A 12,052-nucleotide genomic window follows, 5' to 3' on the forward strand; every position below is an offset into this window, starting at 1 on the left:
GATAGGATAATTCAATTGCAATTAACCTCACTACTCTGCCCAAACAAAGTAAAAAAGAAACTTTATTTACAGGAATCTTAAGAAGCACCAAATGTCACAAAAAATAAACAACATACTGTATTCTTTAATTAAGTGTACAAGTTAAGATGAAGTCTGAATTTGTATCTGTGGCGTCATTTTAAGCCTTGCTAACAACTTCTACATTCAAAAGGTTTGCTGTAACGTTCAAGACCCTCAAAGAATTTTAACATCCTGAATTTTGAAGCATGTGAGATCTTAATAATATAATTTGACGTCACATTTCTTATAAAGGTGTAGTAAATTCTTAGACATACATACTAAATTTTGATTTTCATGGATCATTAAGTACCTGTAAACCTTCCTTCACTTCATTTATGATTAAGTCTGTTGTGAATTTCATGTTAACAAATTCACAGATTAAATTAATTAGTGTAAACTTGTGCACATTATATTTAAAATACACATATATTCAGAGTGGAATGTAAATTTAACTTCCATTTAATGCTGCACCATTAGTTTAATCTCATACAGAATGTCACCATTTACAGAATAAGAGGCCTGAGAGTTAACAACAAATGTAAAACAAATGCTCTTGTGTTTCAGTGTTTGTTTACCATGCATGTACAACATTATATAAAAAGCAAATATGCTATCTGTATTATGGAAGAATCAGAGATTGATTCCACACTGAAAAGTAAAAAAAAAGTTTGAAATAAGGCTCATGTGTAATATGAGCCTCATATATTACCTGATTACATGATTCTCAAGCTCCAAGTTAAATTACAGTATATATGCACTACAATAGATGTTATCATAATAATAGTCACTAATTTGTTAAACTGTTCCAAGTAAAAATTATGCAGTTAACCTACTATGCCTAATTTGTTTTAATAGGGGGGTACATTTTTCAAATACAAACATAACCACAAGACTGCATAACCTTCACTTGTTTATATTTTAATGTTGATTTGTATATTATCTTACACAACAGCATATGCAGTTTTTAATGGCCAAAGTACAGGCAAAATCTATACACAAAATACAAACCGATTTTGCACCATTGACTGTTATGGGCTGGAGTCTGTTCGCTTCACAGTGAAGGATATAATCACTGAACCATTGCAAATTCAAGAGATGTGAAGTAGTTCTCTAGGACTCTCCTCTTTTCTTCACAAACAATGTTCTCCTTCTTCAACTGAGCTATTACATTTTCCAGAGAGTTTATTTTAGCTACAGTTTTCTCCTCTTTTTTTTCCAGCTGTGTTATCTTTGTGTGAAGACTGGCGATCTTGGTCCATAGGTGGTCTTTGTCAATGTCTTGCTTTGAGTATGAATGCTCATAAAGTAAAATGTGATCTGCACTGCAGATCTCCCTTTCAGATTCCTCTGCAGAATCTCTGCTATATTTCCTATGCAGACTGAGAGGAAGCATTTTAATTGTCTCTTTGAGAGCTGTTTTCAGTCTTTCATGTGATGTTTCATCTGAACTACAAGCACCTGGGATTTCTGCATAATCCACAGTCACAGGGGAATCTGATTCAGGACAGCGCTGTGTATCACTGGACCCACTGCCAGAAAGGGATGTAGGAGTTACCAATGTCCTCACTCCTTCAGACTCATCATTTGTCAGTTGGGTATTGTATTTGGTTTCTGCAAATGAAGTATTGATTTCAAAAACCTCACAAGATGACGTTCCTTCCGGTTCAAGAGCTTCTATGAGAAAAACAGTCTTGATCTGGCATACGTCACCTTCAGTCTCATTTTTGTCATTTTTTACTATGTTTTCCTCTCTAGGACATTCAGTGCAACATCTATCTTCTTTTTCTTTGGGAATTTCATTTTTCAAAATGAGCGCTTTCTTCTTAGAAGGTGAGGAAGGCCTGACAGACTTATTAGTATCTTTGATATCAGACATCTTCTCTTTAGGTCTTGCTTTCTTTTTAACATGACGTCTATTCCACTCATCCTGGAAAATAAGTATATTTTGGAGATGTTACAAATGAGCTCAGATAATTCCAAAATGCAAATTATTCACAACAATATGAAAAGCAGATGTGTAATTTTTTGTAATGATTTCAGAATAAATAAATAAACCTCTGTGAAGTCTGTCAGTCATGTAGTACTGTAGCAACTAGATACCCCTGCCTAACACACACCATCACACACCACTTCAACTGGTTTGTCGTACGCAATTCTTAGTGTATTGTACTGCACATCCATGCTACATTCATTAATGCCCATTGGGGTGTCTACACAAAACCCTGACTAATTGGTAATGGCGGCCTGGCCTCAGTGAGAGCATTTACTCCAGTCTCCAACATTACCAGAAAAACAGACTAAATCAATGCATAAGTTATGTTCAATCAGTCCTCTCAGTTATGTGATGATTTAATTGAGTCATCTGAGTTTGTCACAGTCGCTGGCACAATATCAAATGATGAATTAATCAAAATGACACTTAAAACCATTCAACCAATACCTAAACTAGAATATCATTTTATTATAAACACACAGGCAGTGGACAAAAAGTATGGAAACACCAATGGAAACTGTTAAAACGCTGATGGAAATTAATAGAGTATTGGGCCAGCATGTGCGGTCAGTGTGGCCTGTTGGCGCTGGGGCATACTAGTCTCTACAAGTGTCTGGAATTCTGCAGGAGGGATGCAGTGCTACTCTTCAAGAGCAAGCTAATCAACCGACGCCAGGTTGATGAAGATGGAAAATGCCAATGGCGATGGTTCAGAATATCTCACAAAAGCTCGATTGGGTTCTGGTGATCAAGAACGTGATGAAGAATGACTCATATGACCATTTCACATTTCTCTTTCCTCTAATAGATTCACAAATGCGCACTTCCAGGTGTAAAGATCAAGACACTCTGCACTGCAACCAAACTACAGTATCCTGCTCTGTGCAGCCCTGTGCCCCTGGTTGAAATATTTTGAGAATTCATCTGCAGTTGCTCACCTACTTTATTTACTTCAAATACACAGAGATCTTGATCCTGGACATGCGTTTCCACCCACTGCTGCCCTTTGCTCAAGTCTTTCGCTTGGATTCCCATGCTGACATCACCTTAGGCACCGATGTGTGTGGGACATGAAGCTCCTGCCAAACATCCCAACAATCACCCCTCTATCAAAGCCACCACCGTCTCCTCATGAAGTCAAGCTAGCCATAGATAAAGCTAGCCATTTATAGAAAAAAGACCCATCCAGCATTTTTTATACATGACACTAAGCATGCTACTATGTTCATTGCTTAATTAACACACACCTATCCACACTTATCTGGAAGTCCAAGATTTTAATACACTTGATGTCCCTCATTTACCCAGGCGTTTCCATTTTTTGTCCGTTACCTGTGCATGTATAGAGTGTTGCCCCCTGCCCCAATAAGGCTCAGTGTATTTTAAACTCTTTTGTAAAGTGCTAAGAGACAAGATTCACATCGTGCTGTGAAAATAGGTAGATAGGATGACAATCTTTTAGTTTCATTTTCATCTTTTGGTACAGTACAGTCTTGACATTTGTGCGGTCTCGATGCAGAAAACTGTTGTAAATAGCCTAATTAGTATATAATCAAGCCCACCCCCATACCGTTGCATAATTTACTACAGTATAAAGCATGTAAATAACATAAGCAACCCTCCAATCTATCCATTTTCTAACTGCTTCATCCAATTAAGGGTTTCAGGGGAGCCAGAGTCTATCCTGGCAAACAATGGACGCCAGTCCATTACAGGGCAACAAGTAACCCTCCATTATGTGATAATTAAAGTACTAATACATCGGTTAATTAAAATAACAATCGAGTAAAACAAACAAGAATAATCGCAAACTTAAGCATCACCTAAAATAAACAACACGTATCCCTTCTAATTGTTCTAATATGTTTTACCTGCATAGATTGTTCTTCGTGTTGATCACATGATAAAGGGAAAATTGTAGGTACAGCGCTGTGCTTCAAATACCGTATTCCCCAACGCATATCAAAAGAGTCCTCCGTGAAGTGATCGCTGCACAGGTATTGATGTCTACTCGGTGTCCAGTTTTCGCGTTTCATGTTAATTACCCATTGCTGAAGTCGTACTTGGTCTTGCAGTGGGAACCTTTTGAAGATACATAAAACACTAATGGTAAGAAAAATTATACACGGTTGTCCTTACATAAAAAAATAAAATTGTATCCGATTTTGGGGCAATTAAGATTTGTCCCATTTTAATAACAATCGTTTGAATATGCCACATTTTCCGTTATGTAGCTCTGTAAGCTAACTTTCATGTCTAAGTGAGATGTGTATCTGTTCATTTCAGTACCAATTGAATAATGAATTATGAGCAACTGAATTATGTTCAACATTTGCTCTCACATTCAGTATCATTACCCTGGGTTATAAAGAGTATATTAACCTACATTAGACTTAACTAATCAATTAATTATAAACGTCAACGTCTGCTTCAGGTCGGTGTTTTGGAACCGTTTTAAAGTAAAATGTGTACACAGTACATTAGAAGATTTTCCCTGCTATTTTAATCCATTTTCAGATTTATTTTAAATTATTCATTTTTGTACACCACTATAAGGACACTTTTAAACATTTTATTACAAATTCTGTTTTCTGTTGCAGTAATAATTATAATCAAGCGCACTTGTTATAGAAAAAAATAAGAAAAGCAGAATATATTTAAATATCTGTGAAAAGTTCAATTATTACACATATAAACAATTTCAAACATAACACATGACAACGCATCATACAACACCTGCGTGATTTATCTCATAAATGTGATATGTTTTTAAGGCAAAACTTACGGATAGAAACTAATTTTCTTATTGTCTTTCGAAGGCAAGCCTCCTCGATTTTTACAGAGTTTTGCAGCACAATAGCGGGGCATAATTCATGAGGCCCGAGTCTCTTATTTTCTATATTTTTAATTTGTTTCACAGTATTTTAGCAATAACCCTGCATACAGCCTTTTTTACATGTACACTCTTGTGTACTTCCCTTTGAAAGGTGTTCCAATTCCGGGTGATGACGTATACTTATAGCCGGATATGATGTTTTTACTTCAGACTACAACAGCCTTCCACGTGCTCGGAGTGACAAGAGTCACATGGTACGGTAACAGACCAATCAGACTGCGCTTCGTGGTGTTTCGGTTCTGGAATGCAGTGGCACTAAGCGGAATGTCAGTAGCACGGGCGTCATCAGTGTTTGATTGTCTTCAATGCGGACGGGAGTTGGGGTCTCTCTCTGGTACGTTATAAGCTTTTTGTATTGAATTTATATTCAGGCGCGTTTAGGAGGCATAATATAATGTAACAATTTGTCATTTTCAATTGTATATGGTGATTAATTTGTGTTTTGAGATGTGCGCTGCTGTTCCTACGCTTAGGAGGCAACAAATTACGATGTAAAATCTATTAAAATTACGTCAGCCGCGTCTGTTAATGCACTGTAACACATTCGTCAAACTGAACTTTAAAGAAAAGCCAGTCACAATATCTTTCTCTTTTCAGTTCTGTGAGAGCTTTGGTTTGACAGCCTCCTCTGAGACTTGCTTGCTGTTGCTTGGCTACTGTTTTTCAAGTCTATTTTTCGCCTGACGTCATTGTATCTAGTTCTTATAATGTTCACCTGCAGAACATCGCAATATTGTAAAGAATCAACATTACGTTCAATTTAAAACTTTAAGTTATAAAGTGTGTTGTAATGGCAGTAATAAGGTACCCGGTACCCTGTTCAACTGCGAAGCGGTTACGTAGCGTAGAGGATGGTTATGCAGCCACAAAACTTCTTTTAAAGCTTCCAAGTAGGGTGTTTGGTAATTACACAAAATAAATGTAATAATTTATTCAGTAGTAGTAAGTGTGATACATTGTTGGTTTTAAACGACCATTTTTATTCATTTATTATTTTACATTTATAGTACATAAGTCATTTGCGAAAATATGCGTCTTTATAGTGAAGGCCTGGAGACCCCTTTATACAACAGGAAATTGAAATAAGTGATGTATAGTACCTGGGCTCAGTGGTTCATCCAACGAGTTTGAATCCACGACCCTCCGGCCCGAGTCCTGATCACTACTGCACGCTGCTGCCCTTGTTCCTTTTTAAAGGATGTTGTAATTAGAAATCACATTTTGCATGCCATTTCTCACAGTGTGTATCAAGCCTGATAAGTGTAGTTGATCATATCGAGGGCGTAATTCTGCTTGGGAGTTATTATATGTTAGCAATAGTAGTGAAGGTGAAGATGCATACGTTTTTTTAAAAAAAATATTCTTTAAATAGTTTAAATTTTAGGGAGATTGAAAATAAGTGGGGTATTTTTATTCCTCACCATTATATTGCCATACGTTTTGCTTTTGTACACTTCAAACAAGTAGTATTTTTTGGAGGTTAGCGGTATAAATAACATTTATACGGTATACACTAAGTGACTAATTTTTATTCCTCAATCTTTACTTTTACCAGTGACTGCTTTACCAAAAATTCTAAATAGCAATCATTTTCATGGAATTTTTGCTGTCCATCCAGTGTCCTGTCTTTCAACCATTGCTTGCTGGGTTAGGCTCTGGTTCTTTCCATGACTCTCTAGATAAAGTACTGTAATTAGAAAATGGATGGAAGGATGTATAGTTAAAACTGCAAATAAATCGATTATGAAGGTTATGTGATGAAAGAAATGTTCCATGGGTCAAGAGGTTTGTGCAGTTGATTAGACCCACATTTTTTATCTTCACCTGTACTTCTGCTTTTTTTTGCAGGGTAACCAACAACATGGCGACTGCACAGTCTGCTTTAACCTTTGCGGTGTGCATTTTGATGATTTCAGAATTGATACTTGCAAAAAAGGACTACTATAACATTCTGGGTGTTCCAAAGGATGCTTCAGAACGCCAGATTAAGAAGGCCTTTCATAAACTAGCAATGAAGTACCACCCTGACAAAAACAAGAGCCCTGATGCTGAAACAAAATTCAGGGAAATAGCTGAAGGTGAGTTTATTGCACTTCCCGATGAGTCAATAGAATAATTCTTCTGTGTCTTAATGGCATTATTTTGAGTAGGTTTGGTCATTTAAAATCCTTGAGGTGTAACTAGTAAAGGATTCTCCTTTAAGCTAATTTTTGTATTGCTAAAGAGGTTTATCCATTTTTTTAATAAACAGTTTTGTTCTTCTTTCAGCATATGAAACCCTATCAGATGAGAAAAGAAGGCGAGAGTATGATCAGTATGGACATGGGGCTTTCCCTAATGAGGGTACAGGAAATGGACACAGACATCACTTTCATCAACCCTTCAATTTCAACTTTGATGAGATGTTTAAAGATTTTGACCTTTTTACTCAGAATCACCAGAAGAAGCACTTTGAGAATCACTTCCGGGCTCACCAGGAAGCGCATAATCGAAACAAGGAGTTCTCCTTTGGAGGAGGAGTCTTTGACGATATGTTTGAAGACATGGAAAAGATGTTTACATTCAATGGTTTTGATAGTACCCGAAGGCACACAGTGAGGACTGAAAGCAGATTCCAGGGTTCATCAAAGCAACACTGCAGGACTGTCACACAACGCAGAGGGAACATGGTCACCACTTACACTGATTGTTCAGGCTCGTAAAGTCCATGCAGAGCTGCAAGTGTGAATGATATGATCTTGTAACTAGTTTTGTGATTATTCACATTTAGCAACTTTGTTTATTATAAGGATAATTTAACAAATTAAAGCTGACTTAAGTGAGGTTCTTTGTATTTGGCAGGTACTTAGATATAGATTACAAAGTCCTGTTAAAATAGCTATTGATTTTTTTGTGTTCATATGATTACAAAATTCTGAGACTTTAGATATTTCATGTGCAGCAAATGCAGTAAGAGGATAATTTTGCTTACAAGCAATAAAAACATTAACTTTTGGGATGCCACTAAGGGATGAGGTGCAGACTTCCATTAAGTGGTATTTCACAACATTAAATTACAGAGAAGGGGCTGCAGTGGTGAGCATTGTTTCCAATGAAGGTGTAATGTTTGTTGGTGCTCTAATGTGATTTCATCACCTTTAGTTTGATATAAAGAGCTCGTGTTATCAAAAGAATTTGTAAAACAATTTTAATTTGCACCATTATAACTTGCCATAAAAGATAGTTTAACTCATTTAATGTGAGATTAAAAAAACACTTTCATCCATTGTGTTTTTCCTGCAGATACTATACATTTTGTAAAAACAATTAGTGTAAAACTTTTAAGTCTTTGGCCCCCAGAATGAGCCTTAACATTAACAGTCCTAAGTTGTTGTGGAGCTGAAATACCACGTGCAATTATACACTTTAATTGTGAATTTTCAATGTAAGCTGTGTGCCCAAGTCAGTTTACTCAACCTCATCCTGTGAAATAGATTTATTTTGTATTAAAAAGGTATCTTAAATATTGTCCTTGACAGGAATTTTCTGTTGATGCTGCAGCATATTCTAATATTTTCTTCCTTAGAAAGCCAATATAGTTTTAATACATCACCTTTTTTGTTTAAAGATAAAGTGGTTATGAGATATTTTACATTTTGTTAGGCAAGGAAAAAATCTCATAGTGGACCTTTACCTTCAATTGTGCTGAAACATGGATCCTCCATAGCAGTTTATACTCAGGAAGGCTTAAATTACTTTTGCAATTATTGTATTGAGTTGCATAAGCAGTTAGTTAGCTTTTATTATTTGAAAACTTTGTCTAATGTTTGTTTTGTATAACACCAGCTGATTATAAAGTTAGTCCCTTTTTATATGGATTTGAGCCTGATCATCAAAGTAACACATTAGTATTTGCTATAACAACCGGAAGTCAAAATTCTTTTGGTTTTCATTTGTGCCAATGTTCAGGGAAGTGTGCACTTTCAAATTTAATTGTGGCAGTGAATTGACTAGTTTTAAATTCACAAGAATAAGTCTATTTGGCAAGCATAATATTGTACAATAATTCAATTAGAGATTGAAATCTCTAAGAAATTAGTCCTCCCTCAATATCTAATTCAAAGTCATATTTTTAGAAAGAGGTCAAAAAGGGTTTTTAAGGTTCATGGGTAGGTAGAATAAGAATCTTTTCAGATATATTTGCTGTAAATGGCAAGTGGATAGAAAGCATCAGAAGTGATATGGCTGGTTTTCAACACTGGGAAGAAAGGAGATGATGCACTCCAAATTGCATTCTTTAACTTTGCCTTTATTAATGTGTTACTTTGGTATAACCATCACTTAGAAAATGAAAAGAGACCAACTGTAATCACCTTATTTTTTTAGGTACCTTAACTTAAAGGCTGTTACCTCAAACCTTCTCTGTAGAGTTGTCTGTGATCTACAGTTTCATAATGTGCAATATGTTTATAGCCAGCTTTTTTCCCTGAACTTCGTCTTTTGTCATTTCTGTTACTGCTGGCTTCGTAGTAATGTGGAACTGATATAAAACTGTCTTGCACTTTCATTATTTTAATCCTATGGATGAAATGTATGTAATTTTAACAGACCTGAAGAGTCACAAAATATGTGTGCACTTGTGTGAAAAAATAAAATGGAGATTATTATACTTCTGAGTTTTTTTATTTAAACAAATTTCACCATGTATCTTTTAAATCCTGTTATTAAAAGTAAAGATGATTTTATCACTGCATTTTGGCATGCTTTGCGAAATACTGTAGGTTAGTCTTTATTTGCTGCTTGTCAGAGTAGACATAGAAGGGCATTAAAAACAGAATTAATGCCCATCTAGTGCCTTCTCTCTTAATTGATTAGAGCAAACCAAAATCTTATGTATGTATTCATTATCAGAAAAAGGTTACTGTAAACAGGAATATATTGCAGATGATGGGGCCCAAGGACTCAGCACATGACTACTCCTGTCCTTGGCAGTGTGCTTGTCCATTGCATGGCTGCAGAATAACTGATAATTAAGAACAGCCAATCAAACCTAGCTAGCATGTCTTTGGGGTGAGGGAGAAAAATGTGAATTATTCTATACAAATGTTGTCCTTTATTGAAATTCTATTGATATATCTCTATTACCTGTCTAATCCTTTATGGATAACACAGTATCTCAAACCACAGCAAGAACTTCACCCATACATAATAATTGTGGGTTAAATACATGCCTAGGACACATTTTGTGTGTATTTGCATATTCTTCTAATTTTCATGTGGGGGCCAGGTTCATTAAAAAGTCATGCTGGTTAGTGTAATAAGGTTGTTCCTGAATGTGTGTATGCACTCTATCATAGGCTGCTATCCCATCCAGGGTGTATTCCTGCCTTGCACCCTATGCTTCCCAGATACATTCTGAGTTGCCTGACCCTTATCAGGAAAAAGTGGTGTTCTGCTGATGGATAGGTGAATGGACACAACATACTGTACACTGATGCCCAAGGAAACATGCCCTGTCCTAGTTTTAGCCATCTGGTGTTTTTACTTACCTTATACTGTATAGTCTTTATAGTCTACTGTATAGACAAACAAACCTCTAACAGACATGACTAATGTACCTCAGTGAACTTCTTTTTATGAAATTTGTTGCTGATGTCTGTTTTGTAGCAATACTTGAGTCCTCAGCTGGTTGTGCAATGTCATGCTTAGGGTGAGCCCAGCACAAGATTAACTGATAATGATACATATAGAGGTAACATTAACAAGAAGGTATCTCAGCATCAATTCTTGTTTTTAAATTGTAACAGCTTAATGTTGCTATTGATGCGGGCTACTGCTTTTATAGCGCTGATTTGCTCTGCAAAACGAAAAAAATCAGCTGCTAAATGTCTAACTAAATGACTATTACTGGTAGATAAAAAATGTTTTGTTCTCTAGGTAAGTTTCTCTTTAGCTTGTGCAGACAGCATAGGGATTAGTAATGAAGATCGCAATCTGTCCAAAATGACAAAATTCAACAGAAACAAAAACTTTGGAGTGTTTAACCATTTTTTTAAAAAAGGTATTTTTAAATCAAATTACCACACATTTTGTAATAAAAACATTGCTTTAGTTAAGTTAAAAATGCATTGACTGTAATATATTGCACTTTGTAAATAACTATGCTTACGCGGCTTTGTTTTTCCTTGCTGTTGTAATGTATTGTTGCAAAACAAAGCAGCCGCACACTGCCAGACCATCAACAGGCCCCAGGCTAGAGCTGCTCTCCCATGGGCACTGAGGATGGGGCTGTACCCTCTTTACTGTTCACCCACTGGCTCCAGGCTTTTCTGGCTTCTCCCGCTACCTTGTCTGGTATCCCTTCCGTTGTTTCTGAGCCAGTTCTCAACCACTACCACTATTTGCCTTCTACTGTTGTGGGAATCCATTCTCTGGCGAGCTCATGGTGCAAACACAAATCTCCTCCTACCATAAACTCGATCTTTCACCTCGAGTCACAACTGACCTAGAGTTGTCTCATCCTTTCCTAGTTTAGCTCAAAGCAGTAGAAGTAGCAAACTCCATATTCCTGTGCACAGGTTGTACCTTGACAGCTGCATCTCCGAGCCCCGGAACACTGTAATCCTGCCTTTATTTATTGGCCAAGCACACTCTTGGGATAGGGTGCTTCCTGGGCATGGGACAGCGCGATAGGATGCCAGTCCACTTGCAGTCTCTCCACACACAATATGCTCGCAAACTCTGTCTCCTCCCGTGTTCGCTGCCTGACTCCTAAATGCTCAAAGTTGCAGGGCAGCTGTACAGAACAGCACACGCTGCAGCCACGGCTCACATGGATTGACACCGGCACCCATGAAGAAACGCTCATGAAACAATATACAGTAAAGAGAAAAAAACTGCTATTGAGAACAAGTATGCGTTTCAGTGTTTTTCATACGTCACTCACTAATCAGGATAAATATTTGTCGTTATCGGTATTATTTACTTATTTTGTTTGTTTTTGTTTATTTACTTATTTTGCTGCTCGCAGTTCCAAACAGATTTTTCTAGACATGTGGTGCGGTATTTTTATAACTGACAGCTCGTGAACATGAACTACACCTCCCATTTTTCACGCGTCAGAA

At 36.7% G+C, this 12,052-nt stretch overlaps 2 protein-coding genes across 2 annotated transcripts; one reads left to right on the forward strand and one right to left on the reverse strand.

Annotated features, from left to right (window-relative positions):
• Positions 1 to 962: 962 nt before the first annotated feature.
• Positions 963 to 5,055, reverse strand: LOC102691318 (THAP domain-containing protein 5). The gene is made up of 3 exons (XM_006642900.3): positions 4,839 to 5,055; positions 3,925 to 4,135; positions 963 to 1,987 (listed from the first exon to the last, which is right to left on the reverse strand). The coding sequence occupies exons 1-3, from the start codon at positions 4,919 to 4,921 to the stop codon at positions 1,130 to 1,132; spliced, it is 1,152 nt and encodes a 383-aa protein (XP_006642963.2). The 5' UTR covers positions 4,922 to 5,055; the 3' UTR covers positions 963 to 1,129.
• A 119-nt stretch (positions 5,056 to 5,174) lies between these two features.
• On the forward strand, positions 5,175 to 9,597 carry dnajb9a (DnaJ heat shock protein family (Hsp40) member B9a). The gene is made up of 3 exons (XM_006642899.3): positions 5,175 to 5,283; positions 6,798 to 7,027; positions 7,218 to 9,597. The coding sequence occupies exons 1-3, from the start codon at positions 5,255 to 5,257 to the stop codon at positions 7,649 to 7,651; spliced, it is 693 nt and encodes a 230-aa protein (XP_006642962.3). The 5' UTR covers positions 5,175 to 5,254; the 3' UTR covers positions 7,652 to 9,597.
• Positions 9,598 to 12,052: the final 2,455 nt, after the last annotated feature.

The sequence above is a fragment of the Lepisosteus oculatus genome, chromosome 7 (genome assembly GCF_040954835.1).
Source record: "Lepisosteus oculatus isolate fLepOcu1 chromosome 7, fLepOcu1.hap2, whole genome shotgun sequence".
NCBI lineage: Eukaryota > Metazoa > Chordata > Actinopteri > Semionotiformes > Lepisosteidae > Lepisosteus > Lepisosteus oculatus.